The sequence below is a fragment of the Pelophylax lessonae genome (genome assembly GCF_965119305.1).
Source record: "Pelophylax lessonae genome assembly, chromosome: 8".
Taxonomy (NCBI): Eukaryota; Metazoa; Chordata; class Amphibia; order Anura; family Ranidae; genus Pelophylax; species Pelophylax lessonae.
Genome location: NC_138775.1, coordinates 29,742,620 through 29,767,459, shown reverse-complemented (window position 1 = coordinate 29,767,459; position 24,840 = coordinate 29,742,620). Strand labels below are relative to the sequence as shown.

At 42.8% G+C, this 24,840-nt stretch overlaps 1 protein-coding gene across 3 annotated transcripts in view; it reads right to left on the bottom strand.

Moving 5' to 3' along the window:
* Positions 1-24,840, bottom strand: part of MGLL (monoglyceride lipase) — a 112,633-nt gene that overhangs the window by 18,292 nt on the left and 69,501 nt on the right. For all 3 annotated transcript variants that reach the window (XM_082265987.1, XM_082265988.1, XM_082265989.1), the window contains exons 4-6: positions 20,774-20,910; positions 2,327-2,437; positions 1,038-1,127 (exon numbers count right to left, since the gene is read on the bottom strand). In XM_082265987.1, coding sequence (XP_082122113.1) covers positions 1,038-1,127; positions 2,327-2,437; positions 20,774-20,910 — 338 coding nt within the window. The remainder of the gene's footprint in view (positions 1-1,037; positions 1,128-2,326; positions 2,438-20,773; positions 20,911-24,840) is intronic.

Below are 24,840 nucleotides of genomic sequence, written 5' to 3'. Positions count from 1 at the left end.
GACCGCCATCTTTCCCCTGCTACAAGTGAAGAAGTTATATGATATGATGTGATGTATCTTTTTATCAATCTTTGATTTTTGTTGTAAATTGCTCCCCAAGGTTCTATGGGGTTATTTTTAATGATATTTCAATAAACATGTGATTTTATATTTTGTATACATTTTTCAAATTTTGAGGGTATCATAAAGTCCCATTTCTCCCCTTTCTTCCCCTTTGACGGTTTCAACGAGAGTAGGGAGAGGTTGAACATTGCCCCAGATCCGTACCGAGGTGTGGACCTTCAGTTATGGAGATAAAGGAGATATCAATGGACTACAGGCTACGTGACGTCATTGTGCATATACTCTATTGAGAACTTCGAGTCTCTCTGCTGTGGTGGAAGATGGCACTTGTAGTTTCCCCATTCATAGATCGCTGAGCCACGCACAGCATACCAAGACATTTTGGACAATTTCATGCTCCCAACTTTGTGGCAACAGTTTGGAGATGGCTCCTTCCTGTTCCAACATGACTGCGCACCAGTGCACACAGCAAGGTCCATAAAGACATGGATGAGCGAGTTTGGGGTGGAGGAACTTGACTGGCCTACACAGAGTCCTGACCTCAACCCGATAAAACACCTTTGGGATGAATTAGAGCAGAGACTACGAGCCAGGCCTTCTTGTCCAACATCAGTGCCTGACCTCACAAATGTGCTTCTGGAAGAAAGGTCAAACATTCCCATAGACACACTCCTAAACCTTGTGGACAGCCTTCCCAGAAGAGTTTAACCTGTTATAGCTGCAAAGGGTAGGCCAACTCAATATTGAACCCTACGGACTAAGACTGAGATGCCATTATAATTCATGTGTGTGTAAAGGCAGGCGTCAAGAATGGATATGCACTAGGAATTTGCCTTATCTTGTTATGAAGGCCTAAAAGATTAAAGGACCGCAAAGACATTCTGGCTGGAACTGCACTTTAACTTCACATTTATGGAAAACCCACTTGTTAGGCAAGTGAGAGTGTAACTATACAAAGCTTTGACTGTTCTCACCTCCTGTTTATTCCGAGACAAATAGTTGGGGTCAATACCGCCGAGGGAGAAATTTGGCAGAACGTGGTTTAGGATTTTAGCTGCAAACACCTGTTAGGAAAAAAAAATAATACTTTATTGTAAAAAAAAATACTGACTTGCTTCTGAAAATGCCTTATACTATTATAATGGCTTTAATACTTTCTGAGTCCCAGAACAAGTGTACAGAAAAATCTGAGAAAAGTCAAAAGTCCCAAATCAAAAATTTCAAGGTACTAAAGCCATTGGATTAGCATGGCAAGTAGGTCACCATTGGTTGCCTCCATGGTTTGGGCATGAGAGGTTTCCTTTAAACAGGTTTGAACCTTTTTGCTGCCAGCACCATTTTTCCCATTTTTTGCACACGTTTAAAAAAAAATCATTCTAGGCCTGAAGATTACGTAAAACCCCCTAAACATTATATATTTACTGAAAGCAGACACCTTGGAGAATAAAACAGTGGTAGTTCCATTTTTTTTTTATGTCACACCCTAAAAATACACTAAAGTTAATTTCAGGGCACATATACGCAATATGTTACCCAATCTCATGGTACAATGTGAAAGATGAGGTTGCCTCGAGAAAATAGATACCCAACACGTCAAGCCTTAAATGTGTGCGCTTGTAAAACTGCAACAAATTCCAGTACCCAATATTTTCCATAGGCGCAAAAGCCCGTAAAGGTCATCAGATCATTTCAGAGTTAACTGTGAATAATGGGCCTTGAATTATTGCTCTCACTCCGGCGAGAGTGGGGATATATAATACGTATAGCGCAATGGACGGTTTTGTGCATAGGATCCCCCTACTCCTGTATTTGTATTTGTTGGTGCCTTTGGGGAAGGTCTGCCTAGACTTGAGAGGTGTGGCTGCTACTCAGCTCTGCCAGTGCAGAACATCGGAGGGGGGAGAGTGGGAAGCAGAGAAGGAAAGAAATGGATTTTAGGGCATTTACAAATCATTAAAATATGGGATTGTATAAAGAAAGTAAAGGGTGTGATACTTCAATTGCGGTGGAAATTAGAAGGAGCCCAGAGTGCTACATAATATGGATCAACCATAGTACTTGTTTTTGCATACAGAATCATCCTTGTCCTCGCCACTCCTGCCTGCTCTCAACTTTAAATGATGTAAGGGGTGCAACAATCAAGTAAAGGGTGCATGGACCAACGGTCCATCCACTGCCCCATGGTTTTTTTGCAGCACACCCACCCCCCCTTCCCCCATCCGCAGATAATTAGACAGATCATTAGAAAGATCCCTGAGCTTACCTTGAAAGAAGACGCCGACTCCGGGTTAGGGAACACCAGCGGTGATATCAGGATCATGCCAGAGAAGTCAGCTGGCCTTTCGTTGGCCATCAAAATGCTAATTGCGCCCCCCTAAGCAAAAAAATAAATAAATAAAAAATTTGCAACTTTCTAAAAGACAATTTATCTTATTCATGTTCTGATCATTTTTTAAAAAATACATTTTAACCACTTCCATACTGGGCCAATTCTGGTACTCTTCTCCTACATGTAAAAATCATCATTTTTTTTTGCTAGAAAATTACTCAGAATCCCCAAACATTATATACGTCTTTTTTTTAACAGAGACCATAGGGAATAAAATGGAGGTCATTGCAACTTTTTATGTCACACGGTATTTGCGCAGCAATTTTTCAAAACACGTTTCATGTATTTAAAAAAAAAAACACCAAAGTTAGTCCAATTTTTTAGTTTTTTGCATATTCACATTTTATTAATTTTTCAATAAACATATAGAAACTCAAGTCCTTACACAAATCAACGATCATATATAAACACTGCATATAATTTTTCAATAAACATATAGAAACTCAAGTCCTTACACAAATCAACGATCATATATAAACACTGCATATAATTTTTCAATCTTAATTGCCCCTCTCCTAAAAAAAAAATAATTATATTTATTATTATTAACCAAGTCCCTTCCCTTTCTTTTCTCCATTGTCCTCCTTCCCTCTCAGAATCCCTCTCTCTTATACTTTATATCTCCTAACTTTGACCCAGACCTCTGAAGCCCAGGTGGTTTTACTCCTAGGTTGTCTCACCTATTTATAGTTTATTTTTACAGTTTTTTATATTTTTTATAATTTTTATGATTTATGCACTTAATATCCAAAAGAGGTCACTGTGCATACTATAATCTGCACCTTTTTTTTACACTGGATACTATTTATATATCTACTTTTTATCTACACTCACTTTGCACTTTTTCCCAGTGTATACACCTACTTTAGGTGAACACTGTTACACCCGCCACTAAATTATTTATTGATATAATAAAATCATATTCCTTCACATATTGTCACCAGTTTTATTGTATTAACACCAGCATCATCGGTATTTATTATTCAATATTGTTATTGAGGTTTACCTCCCACAAGTCACTTGATCACCCTATTGATTGCACTTTATATCACAGAGTCACTTTATTTGAGTAGATCAAAACACCTATTATTTTTTATTGACTTATTTATTTATATGGTCAATTATTAGCTCTATGTACATACTTGTATAGATTGCTTATTTACTCTTTGTGGATGAGCTACACATATATTAATTTCACCTGTGATACCCATTAGAGTGCACCTTACCTCAATTACCCCCATTGGGCAGAGCCATTTCCCTACCCCTATATATTTACTATCTAGATATAGCTCCTTGCTATATTTTAGAGAGGCTGCAGCCCCTTCACCCCTTATAACTCCATAGCATGGGATTTTCTATTTATACATACAATACAGATTCTAATTCCCTACTTAAAATCAGTGGTGTATTTTGGTTTTGTGCTGCCCTAGGCAAGACTAAAATTGGGCGCCCCCCCCCCCAATGTAAATTTGCCCCACTCCTTTTTTAACGGATGTGACTCCCTCCAAAATTGAAGATTTACAAGTCCCAGCATGAACCCCTGAGATCTCACGAGAGGGGGGTGTGAGGGGGTGGGAGAGAGAGAAGGGGTGGGAGAGGGAGGTGGGTGAGGGAGAGAGAGAGGGGGGGGGTGAGAGAGAAGGGGGATGAGGGAGAGAGAGGGGGGGTGGGTGAGGCAGGGAGAGAGAGAGAGGGGGGGGTGAGGGAGAGGGGGGTGGGTGAGGGAGGGAGAGAGAGAGGGGGGGGTGAGAGAGAGGGGGGGTGAGGGAGAGAGAGGTGGGGGATGAAAGGAAGGTGGAAGAGAGAGGGAGTGAGAGAAAGAGAGAGAGGGGGGAGCAGAGTGAGAGGATGAGAGAGAGAGAGGGATATGATAGAGAGAGGGGGGATGAGAGAGAGCGAGAGAGGGGGGGTGAGAGAGAGAGGGGGATGAGAGAGAGAGAGGGGGATGAGAGAGAGAGGGCGGGTGAGAGATGGGGATGAGAGAGAGAGCGAGAGAGGGGGGATGAGAGAGAGAAGGGGGGATGAGAGAGAAAGAGAGGGGAGATGAGAGAGAGGGGGTGAGAGAGGTGGCTCCAGTGGACAATAGAGTCTCAGGTGGAGGGGGTGGCTTTTTTGCTGCCCCCCTGCAAAGTGCTGCCCTAGGCCTGGGCCTTGTTGGCCTAGGCCAAAATGCAGCACTGCTTAAAATCTTATATATTTTTTTAATATGCTATGTTTAATGCATGCAGGAAAGCTAAGCAGTTTCTCCATTGGTCTCATATTATCCCTCCCCTGCAGAGGCTGCAGTAGGGAGTGCACAAAGTGCTGCAATTGTATATCTCCATTTATCAAGTGGCATATTCCCCCATTTTTGTATTATTTCTGAAAATGTGCACAATCTATTCCCTACCATTACATTTTGTAACTGTATCACTTCATTTTTTGCCCATCTAACAAAGTATAAATAATCTTCTTTGCCTGGTTTAAAATAATTTGTGTCAATTAATGAAATCAAAGGTGCATTATAATCCCAAAGAGCAATTCTACATAAAATATCCCATATCCTTAACGTGATCCTAGTCAAAATGCTATTCAAATCCTGATATACTCGTGGAACCCAAAATCTGCCCTACTTTGTGCACACTCAATTTCCACCCAACTCTTACCTTCCTTATTATGCATCCAATCTGTTATTCATGCTATGGAAATTGCCTGATAATATTTTTTAAAATTGGGCGCAGCTACCCCTCCCCCCAAACCTTTTTCCCTTTGTTAATGCTGCATAAGCGATTCTGGGGCGTTTAAGTGCCCATATGTATTTTACTACCATTGCTCTTAAATTCCTAAAGTAAACCAGGGGGAGGGTGATTGGAACCGTTTGGAGAATATTCATTTTTACTACATTTATTCTACCCAGCCATGAAAGGGGTCTGTGTCTCAGGGAGTTCAGTTGTTCTTTTACCTTATTCAAAATGGGTATGTAATTGGCCTTATACAGGGTCGCTAAGGATCTAGTTAGCTTGTTTCCGTGGTATCTCAGTTCCTCTCTACACTATACAAAGGGGAATTTAGGATGGAATGCCTGTTGTTCTCTCTTTGATATTGTAATATTCAAAAGCCTCGATTTAGCTATATTAACTTTAAAATTTGAAAGCTTCCCATATCTCTCTAATTCCCTCAGCACTATCAGGAGTGTTAGCCTAGGATTAGAGATAAAGAATAGTACGTCGTCCGCATATTCGGCCACCTTGTATTCCCTATTCCCCACTCGAACCCCTTTAATGTCTGCATTTTTACGAATTGCTGCCAGTAGAGGTTCTAAAGCCAAAACAAACAGCATTGGGGAGAGGGTGAACCCTTGCCTAGTCCCCTTATGTAACTCGAAGAGGGAGGACAAACTGCCATTCACTCTTATTCTTGCCATTGGGTGACAATAGAAGGTTCCATCGTATCATCCTATCTCCAATGTCTAGGAACCTCAGAGTTTCTTGCATAAAGCTCCAATCAGCCCTGTTGAAGGACTTTTTGGCATCTAACAACAGTAAAAGGGCCGGAGTGCCCTTCTTTTTCACTTGATGGATCAAGAGGATAGACTTAAGGCAGTTGTCCCTCCCCTCCCGCCCGGATACGAAGGCCCCCTCGATAACTATGTATCCGTCTTGGCAATAAAGGTTTTATTCTTTCTGCAAAGATTTTTATATCTGTATTTAAAAGGGAAATTGTTCTATAACTTGTCGGTGCCGTAGGGTCTTTCCCCTCCTTCAAAATGAGAGTTATGTAAGCGAGAAAGACTCTTCTCTTAAATTCTCTTGTTTCCCCACTGAGTTGAAGTATGTACATAATTTTCGGGACTAAAATTTTTGAAACCTTTTATAATACAGAATAGAGAATACCCATCAGGATCCGGGCTCTTCCCCAGCGCCGTATTCTTTATTGCCCACCCCACTTCTTCATGTGTAATCGGGGCCTCTAAATCCTCTAGCTCCTCCCTGGGTAACCTTGAGAAATCAAGCTCCCGTAGATACTCCCTCACGGCCAGATCTTCCTTTCCACTCTTCCTACCTTCCTCTTTCTAACATTATAAAGCTGACTATAATATGAGTCAAATACCTGAGCGATATCTGGGGATGGATGTACTATTTTACTATTTCTCGTTTTTAGTTTTGGGCATGTAGGATGCATTTTTTTTTTTTTCTCCCTTACTGCTTTTGCTAGCCATTTCCCGGGTTTATTTTCCCATTGGTGTTTTTCTTTCATAACTATATGGAATGCGCTTTTTGTCTCCTGCTCCATAAATGCCGCCAGTGCCCCTCTCTTCTCAATTAATTCTCGCTTCTCTGGGATGCCTTTGGGTCCAGTCCGTTGTTCCAGAATGTGGATCTCCCTAAAGCCCCGTACACACGCACAGATTGTTGGCCAACTGATCGGCCAACTTTTGTCCAGTGTTGTTTGTTGGTTGAAATGTGCTCAAGACTTGCACTGGACTTTTGTTGGCCAACAAAAACCAACTTCAGAAGTGATGTCATATTCTGGTTGACTTTCAGTGTGTTCTTTCTTCTCTGAGCATGCCCAGTGTTGCTCATCTGATTTTTGTCTGCCGAAATCTGTACTGACTGAGGAACAATCGGCCGTTCTTTGTTGGCCAACAAACATTTTATAGCATGCACACCAGATTTTTTTCGGACGAAAATTTGCAGTTGGTTGTCGGAAGCATCATACTAACAAGCCTACAATCGACAGATCAGACGTTGGCCAACAATTTATGGCCAACAATCTATGCGTGTGTACAGGGCTTAAGTAGCTCTTAATTGTGTCCCAATACCTATTAATATCCCCCTTATATAAGCCTTATGTGATTCCTACAGAATAGTCTGTGAAATCTCTGGTGTATCATTAATAGCAAAAAAGCACTCCAGTTCCTTTTCCACCTTCTCGTTTATCTTAGGATCCTGAATGAGCGAATCGTTCAGTTTCCAGGCCCTTTCTCTTGGTACTGCTGTAAGTGAATCTAACTGGGCCATCACTGGGGCATGATCAGAAAGTGCAATGGGCTTAATTGTCGCACCTTTAAGAGAAGCTAATAGTTGATGCTCTATTAAAATATATTCAATCCTTGAATAGGAGCCATGTGCTGAGGAGTAACAAGTATAATCTCTAAATTTTGGGTATCTAACCCTCCAAGCATCCACCAGCTGACATTCCCCCAATAAACTTCTAATTTCATCCTACCGTTGTAGTGGGAAATGTGAAAGCCCCGTCAATGAATCCACACGTGGGTCCAACCCCTCTACAATAAGCCTCCTTTCTTTAAATATTATCAATCTTTTCAACATTTTTCTCAGGAACTTATTTGGCTCTCTATTGGGGGAGTAAATGTTTGCGTACACTCCATATCGAATAATCTTCCCTTGATAAACAGGAACTTCCCCTCGGGATCTGCCAGCTGCTCCTTTAGCATAAACATAGTGCTCTTGTCTAATCCAATCGCCACTCCTCGTGAGTGACTTGAAACCGAGTCACCATAAAACCACATAGGAAAAAGGCCTGGATGACAATTTAATCCCTGAGGCATGTGTAATATATGTTTCTTGCAAACAGACCACTTCCACCCCATAATGATGCAGTTCTTTATAGTTACCTTATGTCTTTTGATAGGTGTATTCAAACACCTAACATTATATGATACTAGGTTAGCCAAAGTCATGGGCAGCCAGGGGAGCAGCTAACACATTCCTTTCCGGAGAAAGGGCCTGAATGGAGAACGAGAGAGAGAAAGGAGGGAAGAGAGAAAAAAAAAAGGTGGGGGAACGAAAGAAAACTCCACCCTGCATCAAATCCCCCCCCCCCCCACCCCGACACCCTACCCAAGGAGGTTATCCCCTCAGAGGGCTGCATCATTGTCCAGATCTTATCCAATGTACGGATCTGGTGACACACAACTATGTGTCCCCTCCTGTCCATACCTTCCCAGGGGGCAACCACCCTGGCGCTCTGATCCAACCTCACCCGCTGGACCAGCAAACCCTCCAACCCCCTCCCCCTCATGGCCACTACAAGGAGAAAAAAAAGATGAGAGAAAAGATGAGGGGGGGGGGGCAAAAAGGGCAAAACTGCACCAGGCTCCTCATACCAGATGACCTCATATTCCCCCCCCACTCACTCTCCCCAACCCCCCCCGCATCTGTCTACTCTACCCTCCCGCCTCCCTCTCCTCTCTCCACCCGAGACCACCACTCATCCCTTGACATCACTAGTGAGGCCGGAATCTCCTCCCACCCCGGCAGTGTTGGGAGTGGTAGATTCAGTTTGTTGTAAAATTCTCTCAAATCCTCTGGGGATCTCAAGACCGCTGTGCGGCCATCTTTTTTCCCGTTGAGGCAGGCCGGAAAACCCCAGCGATAAGAGATATTAGAATCCCGCAGGTAGTCTATCAGAGGTTTAAGGAGTCTCCTTCTTGCCAGAGTCTACAGCTGTAGGTTTGCTCCTTTAAGAGTAATCTCAGAGGAATTCCAACATTTTTCCAGAATTATTATCTTTTCTTCTCATAGTAAAACCTCACAATCACATCTCTTGGGGCACCCCCACCCTGGCTTCGATATCCTCCCACCCTGTGCACTCTGTCGATTTTTAAAGTTTCTGGGGGGTTCTTTTCCCAGCATAGAGTTAAAGAGACCCCGCACTACTGTTGTCAAGTCATATTTCCCTGTTTCTCTGGTAAGCCCTTAACTCACACATTTTTCCTTTGGTTTGGACTCTCCTGGTCTTCTAATTTATATAATAGGGAACAATTAGCTCTCTGCAACGACTTTATCTGTTTGCTCAATTCATCCAGTAGTCAGTCATGTACACCTATTCTCCCTTCTACTTTCTCCACACGGACGAGTATCTGTCCAATATCTGCCAGGACTGCTGCTATATCCGATTTTAAAGAGGTTTCCATTTTAGCCAGCAGTCCTGCTAAAGCTTCCCAAATAAGAGGCAAGCCTGCTTGGGGATCCTCCAGGCCGCCATCTCCTTCTGCTATTAAGACTGAGCTCTCCCCTTTAGAGCCTCCACTTTGCACCTTAGGTCTCCCTTGAGGGGCTCCTCCAGTACTTGGTCTAGTTGCCCCTAGACCACTGGTCCTGCCAGCTGGAAGTAAATCCATTATAGGTCTTTGTTTTCCTGTCCCAGCCCGCCCTATCAAGCCCTTCTTCCACCATACTGGTCTCTGCTGACATATAGCGCTGGGTGCCTCCTGGGCTAGTGGTGGGTTTGATTACTTTGTTGGTTTTGGATTTGCCTCTCATCCTCGGCCGCAGGTGGTATCAACTGTGAGGTGAAGAGGGAAATACAAAAATGAGATGCCTAGGCAGCAAAAAAAAAAAAAAAGTAATTACCACCAGAAAAAAAAGTGGTAGAGTAGCAACGTTGAACAGTTAAATATTCAGAGCAATATGGCAGGGCCTGCAGAGGCCAGCAATAAACTCAGTCCCTTTAAGTCAAGGAGTAAAGCTTAGAGCTAAGCACATAAGAGGAATGGCTATAGAGTATACAGCAATCAGATAGAAAACACAACAGCAGGGGCCATCTGTTAATTGTTATGAGAGGTCATCCATTTCTGCTGAAGTCCTTTCCCTTATAACCCCAGTACAGGCTCCATCGCCTATTTCCTCTTCATGGAGGCCCCCAGAGGGATGGAGCCAGAAAGAGATAATGTGCTATACTAGTTCAGCTAGCTTAGGGGTCTTTACCCCCTCAAGAGGCTCTCTCAAACAATTTCACATGAATCCCCCTGAAAGCAGGCTTACCACTTCCAGCCCTGCAGTTTGGGGTGAACAGGACTAATATGACTCTTCTTCAACCACGACTTCCGCCAGTGGTGGTAGAGGGGAGTCTAGCGACCCGCGCGGAGGTGGAGGGATCAGGTGGATCGAAGCTTCCATTAGCGATGACGGCAAGAGGATCCAACAGAGCAGGGTTCCCGCTGTCTCCTTATATCGTGGGCCGCGGGATGCATTGGGCGGCGGCGAGGGTTCGGAGAGCGGTTCGCCTACTCCAGGACGAGCCTGAGTGTCATCACGTCAGGGCTCCTCCCCCAGCCCAATTTTTTTGTATAATGTGAAAGATGATGTTACGCTGAGTAAATAGATACCTACCATGTCATGCTTTAAAACTGCGCACACTCGTGGAATGGTGCCAAACTTCAGTATTTAAAAATCTCCAATGCTTTAAAATTTTTTACATTTACCTGTTTAGAGTTACAGAAGAGGTCTTGGGATCACGTTCACGGCGATACCTCACATGTGTGGTTTGAACGCTGTTTACAAATGTGGGTGCGACGTACGTATGCATTCGTTTCTGCATGTGAGCACGTAGGGACGGAGGCGTTTTACTTTTTTTTATTGTTTATTTTATTTTTTTCATCACTTTTTTTATTATCACTTTTATTCCTACAAAGAATGTAAACATCCCTTGTAAACGAAATAGGACATGACAGGTCCTCCTTACAGAGAAACCTGGGGTCTAAAAGACCCCACATCTCTCCTCTAACCTGAAAAAACTGAGATAAAAAAAAAAAAAAAACGATCTCAGCCTTTCCAGCCAAACACACGGCAGTGTTTACAACTGCCGGGCCGGAAGTGATGTCATAACATCGTGCCCGGCCTTCCAAGGTCATAGAGACTTCTAGGGACCACCTGGTCCGGGGTATTTGCTATGGTGAACTTCTGCCACCAGCAGATTCCTTCTACGGCTCGCCGATCGCAGGGGCTGATAGAAGCAGGCCCCCCTTCCGCCACCTGTAAAAACAATCAAGCGGTTGAACAGCCACTATGATTGTTTTTACTGTGCAGGGAATTGCCGGTGGAAAAGAATGATATCTGAATGATGCTGCTGCAGGCATCATTCACATAGCCCCACTCGAAGCCCAGAACGTCATATTTACATTTTACTTTATTATATACGGTATATATATATATATTTATCTATCTATATCTATATATATGTATATATATATATATATATATATATATATATATATATATATTACGTAAATATATAAGAAGTAAAAACAGAATTGCACACTAATTGGTAAGGTTGACATTATTAATACAATAAAAGTGAGGGTGTTAATAAAAGTGTGAGTAAATAAATTCAATCAGGGTGAAACTTTTTTAAAAAAATCCTATTCATGTTTTGATCATTTTTAAAAATACATTTTAATATGTATTTACATTTTTTTGTTATCAAACATTTAAGAAGTAAAAATAGAATCACACTCAGAGACGCGTTTAATTGGCAGAACGATATTATGTATAATAATATGATGAAAAGCCTGGGTGTGTGCGCAATTAAATGAAGTGGGTATCACAGCACTTATGGAGTATTATTAGGAGACAGTGAGTCTGACAGTTAATGCAATGCATTGTAATCCTTTTTAATAATATGTCTTGGGACTCATTCACACCATTTCACACTACGTCTGTGTTCATTAACTTAGGCTCAACACAAGGACACACAGAAATCTATTGTTTCCTATGTGCCCTGTTTACGCCTTGAGCATGTCTGCATTTCTACGCGATGCAACGCATAGCAGCGTTAAGCATTGCAGTACATTGAGTTGAATAAAACGTAATTTTGTAACATTTCAATACAGTTAAAAAAGAAAAAATTAAACAGTGCAATGTGCTGTGACAATCTCTCCCTATTGGTCCATTTTTTAAATCCTTTTTAACAATATTTAGACCTGGTAAACTTTAAATCCCCACCCCCAAGATTTATTAATTTATTTTTTTATTTTAATATATATATATATATAAAAAAAGAAAAAATTAAACAGTGCAATGTGCTGTGACAATTTCTTCCTATTGGTCCATTTTTTATATCCTTTTCAGCAATATTTAGACCCGGAAAACTTTAAATCCCCACCCCAACATTTATTCATTTATTTTTTTATTTTAATATATATATATACATATACATATACATATATTAAATATATATATTTTTAAAGTTTAAAAAGTTAAAAAAAAATTAAAATTAAACAGTGATACAATGTGCTGAGACAACGAATCGCATCACCATTCACAACACATATATATCCCTTAGGGCTCGTTCACACGGGAATGCGGTTCAGGAAGCCCGCGATCCGTGCGCATTTCCCGCACCGTGTTTTAAAACACACTGAGTGTTGCGGGTGTCAATATAATCCTAACGACACTCCAAGCACAGATCACAAACGCAGTGCATTTGCCTGCACCAGATCGCACAGTACCATGTGATCCAGTGCCATGAGTTTACGACTAGTAGTGCATGTGCTATCCAGTGCAAATTTCAGCCCATTCAAATGAAGAGGCCGAATATCGCACTGCTCAGCATCCTGTGAACCGGCCCTTAAAGTATAACTAATGGTTTTTTAGTGTTGGACAGGGTGGGAAGGGATTGGAACCCCTGTCGGTTTTTATTGCTCTCTGTGTCCCCGTTAGGGAGATTCACCCTCTCAACTTACCATTATCACTGAAAAGGAAAGTGAAAGAAAATTTGGGGTTGTCAGAACAGGAATAGAGTGGAAATCTCCCAATGGGCACAGTTCTGGTGACAAGTTGGCATTCCCTCTCTTAGGAGGGCTTTCCTCCCACCTCCTATATTGGTTATTGGACAGGATGTGAAGGGAAATTTCCCCAATGGGAAAAAAGGGACAGGGGGTTACAACCCTCCCTTACTATAACCAAAATGGAAAAAAAATATATAGAAAATATGGATTGATAATTCTTTGCTCTCCTAATTTCTCCCTATTGGTCCACGTTTTATATCCTTTTCAACAATATTTAGACCAGGTAAACTTCACATCCCCACCCCCAACATTAATCCATTCATTTTTTATTTTATTTTAATACATATCTCTATCTATCTATCTATCTATCTATCTATCTATCTATCTATCTATCTATCTATCTATCTGTCTGTCTGTCTGTCTGTCTGTCTGTCTGTCTGTCTGTCTGTCTGTCTGTCTGTCTGTCTGTCTGTCTGTCTGTCTGTCTATATATACTGTATATATATATATATATATTTATTTTATTTTCTTTCTCTTCACTTTTCTCTTTTTGTTATCTTTTTCTTAACCACACTACCCCCCCCCCCCCCCAATTATTATTAAAAAAAAAAACATTTTTTAATGAATGATGTTTTTTTTTTTTTTTTTACTTATACTCAACACAGGTTTCTAAGCTGTAAGTTATTCATCTTCCTCGCTCATATAACGTTTCTTTTTTTTATACTCTGTCAATGATTATATTTTGTAATGCTTACACAATATAATATTTTGAATTCCATACTTATCTTATTTGTATTTGACTTAAATGTAACCTTGTAACCTCAATAAAAAATATTGTACCAAAAAAATGGAAAAAAAAAAATATATTTTTTGCTTAGTTCTGCTTTAACCCCTTAAAGCGGAGCTCCACCCAAAAATGGAACTTCCGCTTTAGGTATTATTACCCCCTGACATGCCACATTTGGCATGTCATTTTTTTGGGGGGGGGGAGCGGGTACCTAGTTTTGACAGGTACCCGCTCCCACTTCCGCTCGGAGCGCCGCGGCGCCCTGAACGGAAGTTCTCCTCTCCCCCTCCCTCCCTGCAATCTTCTGGGACATGTCAGAGGTCCCAGAAGATTGCCGGCCAATCAAAACGCGCAGCGCGACTCGCGCATGCGCAGTGGGTACCCGGCTGTGAAGCCGAAAACTGTCACAGCCGGGTGCCCACAGCAGTGATGCCGGCGCCGAGGGAGAGGATCGAGGCTTCGGGCGGCCGCATCGCTGGACCGTTGGAGAGGTGAGTGAATGGCTGGAACTCCACTTTAAGGACCACCCCACACAGACATACTGTAGCGGGGCGGCCCTCCTGCGTGCAACACGTACATGTACGTGAATTTCTATTCTCAGGAGAGGCAGAACGGCGGTCTGCCTATGTAAACAAGGCATACCGCCATTATGTGAGAGAGGAAGACAGAGATTCTGTGTTTCTGCTTCCTCCAGTCAGAGCACCTCCCCCACACAGTTAGAAAGCATTCCCTAGGAGCACACTTAACCCTTTAATCGCCCCCAATGTTAACCCCTTCCCTGTCAGTGCCATTAGTACAGTGACAGTGCATTTTTTTTAGCACTAATTACTGTAGTAATGTCACTGGTCCCCAAAAAGCATCAAAAGTATTAGTTAGGTGACCAATCTTTCCACTACAATGTCGCAATCCCGCTAAAAATCAGTGATTGCTGCCAATACTAGTAAAAAAAAAAAAATTCCATTAATATATCCCATAGTTTTTAGGCGCTGTAACTTTTGGGCAAATCAATCAATATATGCATATTGTATTTTTTTTTTTTTACCAAAAATATGTAGCAGAATACATATTGGCCGATATTGATGAATAAAGTCGAATTTTTACATTTTTTTATTAGGTATGTTTTATAGCAAAAAGTAAAAAAAAATGTTTTTTTTTTTAATTGTCGGTCTTCTTTTGTTTATAGCGCTAAAAAAAAAAAAAAACGCACAGGTGATCAAATAGCACCAGAAAGCTCTATTTGTGTGAAAAAAAAAAAGGACATCCAATTTTATTTGGGTACAGAGTCGCACGACCGCACTATTGTCAGTTAAGTTAATGCAGTGCCGTATCACAAAAAATGACCTGGTCATGAAGGGGGTAAACCTTCTGGAGGTCAAGTGGTTAAAGTAGATATATTCTGTAAAAAAATATCTGTGTGTTCTGGGAACACATACAGAAATACGCGCTTCCCCGCACGTTCCCGAAACGTGCGAAAAATGGGTGAAAGAATGCATGTTTTACGGCTAGCAAAATGCACAGTAAATAAATCATGCAAAACTCAACTCCGGAAACAGTCATGGAGCTTCTTGTGGTGCGTTTACCGTGTGAAGGGGAGCCAATTCAAGTAAATGGGCTGCCCTATGCTGTTGCATGAAAAAAACGCACGAAAAAAAAGGGAGAAAGGTGACATGACAGTGTAAATAGGGCCTAAATCTCATGAAAGTTTCACAACCTTCATGTATTTACCCAACATTATAATCAATATTTTTAACCACTTAACAACTGGAAGGTTTTATCCCTTTAATGACCAGGCCATTTTTTGTGATATGGCACTGTGTTATTTTAACTGAGAATTGCGCAGTCGTGCGACCCTGTACTCAAATAAAATTTATGTCCTCTTTTTTTTTTTTCCACAAATAGAGCTTTCTTTTGATGGTGGTATTTGATCACCTGTGCTATTTTTATTTTTTGCTCTATAAACAAAAAAAAGAGCGACAATTCTGCACAAAAAAAAAAAGAAAAAACTGCTATAAAAAACATTCCCAATAAAAAAAAAAATCAAAAATCAAATTTTTTCATAATTTGATACCAATTTGTATTCTGCTAAATATTTTTGGTAAAAAAAAAAAAATCCCAATAAGTGTAAATTGATTGGTTTGCGCAAAAGTTATCGCATCTACAAACTAGGAGAAAGATTTATGTCATTTTTTTTTATTAATTTTTAGCAGGACTGTGACATTTCGGCGGACAGATCGGACCCCTAACTGACATTTTTCACACTTTTGGGGGGACCAGTGACATTACTACAGTGATCAGTGCTACAAATATGCACTGTTACTGTACTAATGACACTGGCAGTGAAGGGGTTACACCAGGGGCGATCAAAGGGTTAAATGTGTGCCTAGGGGGTGCTTTCCGGCTGTGTGGGGGATGGGCTAACTGGATGAACAAAGAGACCTGTGTTCCTAAATAGAAGGAACACAGGATCCCTGTGTTCATCACTGACAGAACAGTGGTCTGCATTGTGTACATCGGCAGACCGCCATTCTGTCTCCATGGAGAGCAATCGTGGGTGCCCGGCAGACATTGTGGCCACCGGACCCGCTGATTGGTTCCCCCTCTAGCCAATCAGCGCGTGCATGCATGCCTCTGGCGGCGTGCGTGCCCACACTAGCTGCTACACAAAGCGACGTACATGCGCGTTGTTTCGTGTAATAGAGCCGACCTGCCGCAGTATAACTATGGCGGCTAATCAGCAAGTGGTTAAAGCATTTGTTACCCCAACACTTCATATTTCTGATATGTGTCTGCTGTACCATGTACTTGTATGAGAATGTCCCCAGTTCTCTTTGTATTGCTTCCTTTATGGGAAATCCCTGGTGTTCCTGCCAGTCCTTCTGCTTTTGTATTAAAAACTGACCACACTAGGCAGGAGAACACACCATGGTGAGTTCTCTAGCTGTGCTGGGAACTCAGTGTACTCTCCTCCAATGATCAGACTTGTCCTGACACCCCCCCCCCCCCCACTTCACAGTCATTCACTGAGAAGCTCAGTGTGCTGCTGCTTCTCCTCCCTTCCAGCGCTTATGCAACTGAGAACAGAGGGAATGTAATCACTTATAGGGAAAAAAAGGGAAAAAAAGGCATTTATATATATATATATATATATATACACATTTTTTTTTTTATATCTATACAAAAATGTTTTGCCCTTTATTTCAATTTTAATCTGAATGGGGCGTTTTACAAGGTGATTGTTTACAATCACTTTAAGTCTGCAGCCTTCCTTTAATTCACTATCTGGTGATCCAGCCGTAAAACTTCTTCCTGCAAAGAGTTTACAGGAAATGTTTGTTCACCCTGCAACAGGCACTTCCTGTTATAAGATGACAACACTCTGTTCCTTTTCCCCAATGATTCTTCTGCTTTGCCACCCTGTCATAGGCACTTTCAATGGAGATTACAACACATTACACAATCATGGTCTACTGTTGTCACCATCAGGAACCCCAGCTGGAGAAATACCATGCAGCAATCAATGGGGTGCATGTAGACAGGACATGACTGCAAAGAGGCTGTAGGAGATCAGCAAAACTGGGGAGGAACAAAGGGCGAACAAGGAGCCTCGTGCATCTATTTAGTGAGATCTAGGTGTGGATGTAATACAGTGTAACTTTTAAAATATTTTCGTTGACAAAATTAACCACTTAAGCCCCGGAAGATTTTACCCCCTTCCTGACCAGGGCCTATTTTGCGATTCGGCACTGCGTGACTTTAACGGACAATTGCGCGGTCGTACAATGCTGTACTTAAACAAATTTGATGTCCTTTTTTTTCCCATAAACAGAGCTTTCTTTTGGTGGTATTTGATTACCTGTGCGATTTTTTGATCATGCGCTATAAACAAAAAAAGAGCGTCAATTTTGCAAAAATAACAATATTTTTCACATTTTTTATATGAAATTCCCCCCCAAAAAAAAGTAAAAATCTATTTTTTTTAACATTTTAGGCCAATTTGTTTTATGCTACATATTTTTGGTAAAAAAAAAATCGCAAAAAGCGTATTTTGATTGGTTTGCGCAAAAGTTATTGCGTTTACTAACTAAGGGAAAGATTTTTGTCATTTTTGTTGTTTATTTTTTTAACGCGTAATGGCGGCGATCTGCTATTTTTATTTGCGGGACTGCGACATTGCAGAGGACAGATCGGACCCTTGACTGACATTTTTGACACTTTTGGGGTTACCAGTGACATTACTACAGTAATCAGTGCTATACATATGCACTGTTACTGTAAAATGAAACTGGCAGTGAAGGGGTTAACTTTTTTTGAGAGGGAGGGGTTATGTGTGTCCCTAGGGGTGTGATTCTAACTGTGATTGGCTGTGGCTTGAGGTGTAGGAACAATGATCAACGGTCCTACATAGTAGAACCGTATGATCACCATTCTTACACGGGAGAATGACAGGCGGCTTGTTTACATCAGCCGCCTGCCTTTCTCCCTCTCTAACGGAGGATCTCTAACGGAGGATCGCGTGTGCCCGGCGGACATCGGGTCCGCCGGGCACACGCGCGGGAGGGTCCGTGACCGCAAGGGAGCGGGAGCGCGCCTCCGGCGGCGCGCGCTCGCTCCCCAGAGCCTCACAGGCTAGTGACGTACTCATACTGTGAGGGGCTGACAGGCCTACAGCCTGTGAGGGGCTGACCGCCACAGTATATGTACTTGCGGCGGTCGGCAAGTGGTTAACACTATTTTAGTTGACTAAAACTAAAACAATTCAGATGACTAAAATACTAAAACAATGCATTACAATTTAGCTAAGCCCATTAGGTTTTGGTCGACTGAAATGTACTGCAGATTTAGTAGACTAAAATACAGCTAAAACTTAAACAATTCAAAAGACTAAAATACGACTAAAACTAAAATGGCATTTTAGTCAAAAGACTATGACTAAAACTAAATCATAATTTGACGTAAAAACTAACACTGTTAATGTATCACAAAAGCTAAATTTGTGTTTGTAGTGACTGTTCAAACCTTAAAGCGAAATTCCACTTTTGTTGAGAAAAATACATCCTCCTCTGGGCAGGGGAGGACTGGGCCAGGGGGCAGGGGGGGGCAATCGCTCCCCGGGCCGCTCTGATGCCCTGTAAAAAGGCTGCACCGCTTCTGCCACAGACATGCCTAAAGGATTCCTGGTGAAGAGAAGTAAAAAGTCTCTGCCACTGACCTACTGAGTGCGGGATGAAGACAAGGACAGAGCGCAGACCTCTCCCCAAACCCCCCCCCAGCATGGATGGTATAACCTGTGTCTGAGCAGAGGCTGGTTCTATGCCCCACTGGAGACTCTCCTCCCCTGGCCAGTCCCCACTGAGTGGTCCCAGCTCCCCCCAACCTCCCCCTGCTGGCCAGGAGGTAATCCTGGTTTCGATCAGTAGAGAGTACCTGGAGTGGAGCTTCAGCCTAGAATGGGGGTCAGGAGGAGCCTAGGAATAGGGAGAGTGGGAGGGGGGAAAGTCGCTGCACCATGGGCCTCTGGTTTGTACTTGCCCCCTGGGCCGAAAGTTGCCAGTCAGCCCCTGCCTCTGGGTGATCTCTGTACATTACAAGGATTTTAACAAACTTTGTTGCAGATTCCTACATTTTGGTATTCTGAAGAAATCCCTGTTTGGTCATCTGTGCTAAGTGGGACAAATGGGAGTGGTTTCATAATTATCTATCAGCTGTGGCAGCTGCAGGGCTCTAATGAGGAAATCTGCTGGGTCTGCATCCCTTTAGACGTGTTCCTATGGGAGTATCTCACCAAAAAATAAAATTTTTGTCGCAGGGGATACCAGAAATCTGACTTGTATCTTAGTGCAGACTTCTGGGAAAATTGGTGAGCCAATCACACAAGCAGGAAATGATGTTTCTGGGGTGTGGTCAGTATACATTCTGTGTACAGAACACCTCCAGGCGGCCATATTGCATTGCATTTTCAGAAAATTACAGCAGCTGCAGATTGAAAAGGAAAGGTCATTTTTAATAACATTCAATTACAATATGGTTTGTGTTGCAATTGTATACGCTATATTGTTTTTTCTTCATTTGCTATTTTTTTTCCTCCATGAAAGTGGAGTTACCCTTTAAACACTTCAATACCGGGCACATTTACCCTCTTCCTGCCCAGGCCAATTTTCAGCTTTCAGCGCTGTCACACTTTGAATGACAATTGCGCGGTCATGCAACACTGCACCCATATGAAATTTGTATCATTTTGTTCACATAACTAGAGCTTTCTTTTGGTGGTGTTTAGTAGTGATTGACCAATATATTTTTTTTAGTGCCGATACCGATATTTTGGTCATCGAATATCGGTATCAGCCGATATTGGCCGATATTTTCGGACATTAAAAAAACATTTATTTATTTATTTATTTTTTTTTTTACAGGTACTCTGGTGGAGGGATCTGGGGGTATAAAAGACCCCAAATCCCTCCTCTGCACTTAAAAGCATTCAAAACGCCAAGTTTGGCTGTTTTGAATGCTCGCAGTGTTTTGAATTTGCCGCCGAGTACCCGGAAGTGATGTCATGACATCACTTCCGGGTTTTTACATGGAGACCCGATCAGAGCCGGCTATGATAGGGGCTTCTGTTCGGCAGCCGTGCAGGTAGGATGCCCAGGTCTCCCTGTGGGATGGGAGACCCGGGCGAGCCACGGAAGGTGGCTTCTCAGCCACATTGGTTGTCATTACAAGACAGCCGACCGTCGGCTATGGACGCCGGTACCGGGGTGAAGCCTCTAGCTGCAGGCATCACTCCGGTACAGCACTTTCCAAAATATCGGCAATATCGGTAACCTCCAGGGCCGATTCTGATATATCGGGGAAAGTGCATATCGGCCCCCGATATATTGGCATTGCCGATAATCGGTCAATCCCTAGTGTTTAGTCACCACTGGGTTTTTTTATTTTTTGCTAAATAAATGAAAAAAGACTTATGAAAACTAAATTGAAATTTGACATAAAAATGAACACTAGGTATGTATATACGGTTATTTACCATGGAGTGTCCACAGATAAACAGCGGTATGCTCGGGTGCTCCTTCCGCATGAGGTCCACGTGCTGAAGGCCGTCCCTGACAAAGACATGGAAGTCGGATACCATCATCCTTTCACCATCGCTCTTTCCGTGGCCAACTGGCAAAATCCAGAAAAAAAGGGAAATCAGATTTGGAAATCATTGCACGTCAATTCACAGTCATCATATGTTAAGAATGGGCATTGCACTGAACTCATACATGGCAAACTAACAGGTTCACTTGGCAGCTCACTGCCTTTGTTGTAGAAACTTCCTAGACTTCTGTGCAGCCCGGCAGACAGCAGAGTTCAGCTGGCTATGGATCGAAATTTGTCTGGTTCAGTAGGGACGGGCTGCATTTCGATCCATCAATGGCTGTTCCCTTTCAGAACAGTCCATCTAAGGATCAACAGGATTGTTGGAAAATTTTGCTTCCATCAGCAAATGCAGCCAATCAGCTACAGTGCTTATCAGTGTTTTCTGGCGGTGGAGTCCCGCTCTCAGAATACAATGACACAGCGGGGGGGGGGGGGGGGGGATTTCCCCAATCTACCTTGATTGCGTGGATGGGGACATCCATTCAGTTATTTTTTTGGATCAGCGCGCTGGCTGGATATGTGTATTGTCAGACCTAGTGCACTTAGCAATCAGCACTTACTAACAAAACTGTTCAGACACGCCCCTTCCTCTGCAATATAAATCTGTGTGAGGGGTGTGGCTATTACTCAGCTATGTCAGCACAGAGCCCTGTAAAAATAAAACAGTATGTCTGGATATGTAAAAGCTTTGATTTTAACTCCTTCCTGTGATAATGCAGTATTTGGCACCTGAGCAACTAATAAGAAGACCTGCATGGTCACATAGGTAAGGTCCTCAGCTGCGCTAACCTAAGTTGACATTCCTATAAGGCAGTGATGGGGAACCTTGGCACCCTAGATGTTTTGGACTACATTTCCCATGGTGCTCATGTACTCTGCAGTGTAGTTAAGCATCATGGGAAATGTAGTTCCAAAACATCTGGGGTGCCAAGGTTTGCCATCACTGCTATATGGGAATTTGGCAGATAAACAGGCTCAAGGCAGTGATAGCGAACCTTGGCACCCTAGATGTTTTGGAACTACATTTCCCATGATGCTCCTGCACTCTGCAGTGTAGTGGAGCATCATGGGAAATGTATTCCAAAACATCTGGGGTGCCAAGGTTCGCCATCACTGCTATATGGGAATTTTTTATTAATAGTATCAGAGAAATTGAGTAGAACTAAAGGGAAATATTTATTTTGGCTATCTGTATCCCATTGGGAGATTTCCCTTCACTTTCTAAATCCTTGTGTCAGACAGAGTATCTCTGCCCTTTCCTTGGTATTATTTCACATGCACAGTGCCAGATAGCTAGGTCTGTGCTACTGTAATGGTCACCTTGCAGTATATTGGTACGTGAACCTTTTTTTAAAAATATAGTTTAAATAAGCTCCTGTTATTCTAGTTAGTCCTGTCCCTTCTGGTTCAGGATTCTATAGCTAGTTTTAGCTTAGGTAGGAGCCAGGTTAGGCCACATCAGGATCATAGGCTTGGAGGTCCGGTTGCATGTCAGATTAGAAACCATTAGGGAGTGACCAAGATTCAGAGCAGATAGGCAGACTTTGAAATCCAGTGCCACACCACAGTTCCTGCCAGTGAGAAGCTCCATTCCAGGCTTGTTGGACAACAGTTGGATTATTATCTAATGACTGCAGATCTTGTCTTTAGGTCTCCAACACAAAGATAGGGGCCACATCATCCTGAGGGGCCCATGAAACTGGACACTGCTGCAACTTTCATCTGGGGGTATCTCTACTAATAACTATATATACTCGGGTATATGTGCACATTTCCACCCTGACTCCTATCTGGCCCTTTGCTGATAATACTTGTTTGTACGTTTGATGTATGTACTGTTATTAATCTCTTAATATATAAAGCTTGTATCATTTCTATACTGGTGTGCATCTATATGCTTATGGTTAACGTTATATGCTGGTTGTATTAGTTCTTCACTCCCCAAAAATGTGATTACTGATTCATTTCCCAGGAAGGGAACCCAGAGGCCCCGTCCTGGGCAGAGGCACTGGCAAATTTATTATCAATCCCACTCTTTCATTTAGCCAAGGTTTTGGGTCTCTTACTGTCCTTTCACACTGGCTTTCTGCCCGGCGGACTCCGTTTTGGTCAGCGGGGGATCGATCTGCTGATCCCCACTGAGCAGGCGGATGACAAGTCCATTTCTGCTCAGTGTGCTCAGACAGACCGGTCAGAGCCCAGCTCTTCTCTATAGGAGATGGGATGAAAATGGGCCGCCTGTCCGTTTTCATCTGATCTGATCCTCCAGACAGATGGAAAATAGGGTCACCATCCACAAACTGAAGCGATTAATGAACACAGAAGTGATTGGTACTGATTGCTCACTGTGTTCATTCAGGAAAGGAAGGGGCCAGTAAATGATCCACTCTCTATTCTGAATATTCTCCCTGTGTGCCCATAGCAGCTCCCGGCGGGAGAGCAGAGGAGGGGAGCTGGAGGTGCTGTGGGAGAAAATGGCACACCGGTGGTCTGGACAGCAGATGGAAGGGACACATGTGCCAGGACCAATCCCCCTCCAGTGCAGGGAAAGAGGGGGAAAAGCTGGCAGCACTGCAGGGGTGTAACGCTCCTGCGTTTTTATAATAAGATGGATTTGCAGCTGCAGAAATCTCCACTCAGCAGTCATGTAGAGATGTGTTGAAATACCAATTCCAACTCCCAAGACTCATCACTGTGGCCTGCCTGATTCAGCATACAAATATACACACTCAATAAGATGTTCCTGGAGTGATAGATGTATATAGCAGTATAGTGGTGATGTGCTGAAGGGACAGGTATGAACAGTGACAGTAGATGGCAAGCACTCAAGAGAAATGTTCAGGAGAGTATAGATGGTAACAGGTAGGATGCAGATAGGTTAGCAATCATGTATGGTAGTAGGTGGTAGGATAGCAGATGACATACAGGAGAAACTAACCCAGTGCAAGGATAGATGTTAGTAGGCTCAAGAGTTAGCAATCTAAATAACAGTGCAGATGATAGGTTTAGTATTGCATAGAGAGTGACAGTCTTTAGTGAGCAATAGATATAGTGTAAGTAGGTTTTATGGAGGTTTCCCCTGCGGGGTACTTATCACTAGAGAGTAGGTTAGAAGCGGGGTCCGGTAATGAGGAGTGATCCGGTAGCGAGATACAGGGATCAGGAGCGAGGTTCCGGTCTGTTCAAGGCAAAGGAAAGCAATTGGAGGTTCCGACAGCGAGACACACTAGCAAGCATGTGGACAGCCAAGCAGGTTGAACGAACGATGTGAGTGAGACCGCCGGCGGTTGAAATAGCCGCTCTGCGGCGCTCAGCAGTGACCTCATCGCTCTTAAAGGTATATGCGTACAACCTAAAGGGAAAGGTGGGACGCATTGAAAAGAAAGTAGTAAATAAGGGTACTAGAGGTACCAGAATCTTACAAGGGGGAGGCAGAAGAGGATTGGTGTCTGCAATAAGACAGTACAGCTGGTTTTCCTGCTCAGCAGGTCTTTAGGCCCCCCCCTTTTAAACTGATGGGGCCCGGGCCCAGTATAAGAGGGCTGACTGTACTGCCTTATCAGCGGCCCTGCAGGAGCTATAATAGCAGTGCAGGAAGGAGGGGGTAGTGGAGAGATGAAGAACAGGGGCTGAAGGTCCGCTTTAGGAGCCAAGCGTATTTCTGGCAGATTGATAACTATTTTCTGTACTTACAGGGTCTTTAAAGGATAAAACATTGGAAATGTGGATGTATTGCAGAGAAGTACAGCATACGTTTTTTATTTTTTCTTATCTTGCCGTGACATAAGCTGGATACTAACCACTGCCCACTGACTGTGACACATCAGTGGCCTTATCTTTACAATGTGACCTCAGCAGGTGGCCTATCTGTGTATAGCCGAGTTCAGGACAGGGCATAGCCATCCCGTTTAGGACAGAGCATAGCCATCCAGTTCAGGACAGGGCACAGCC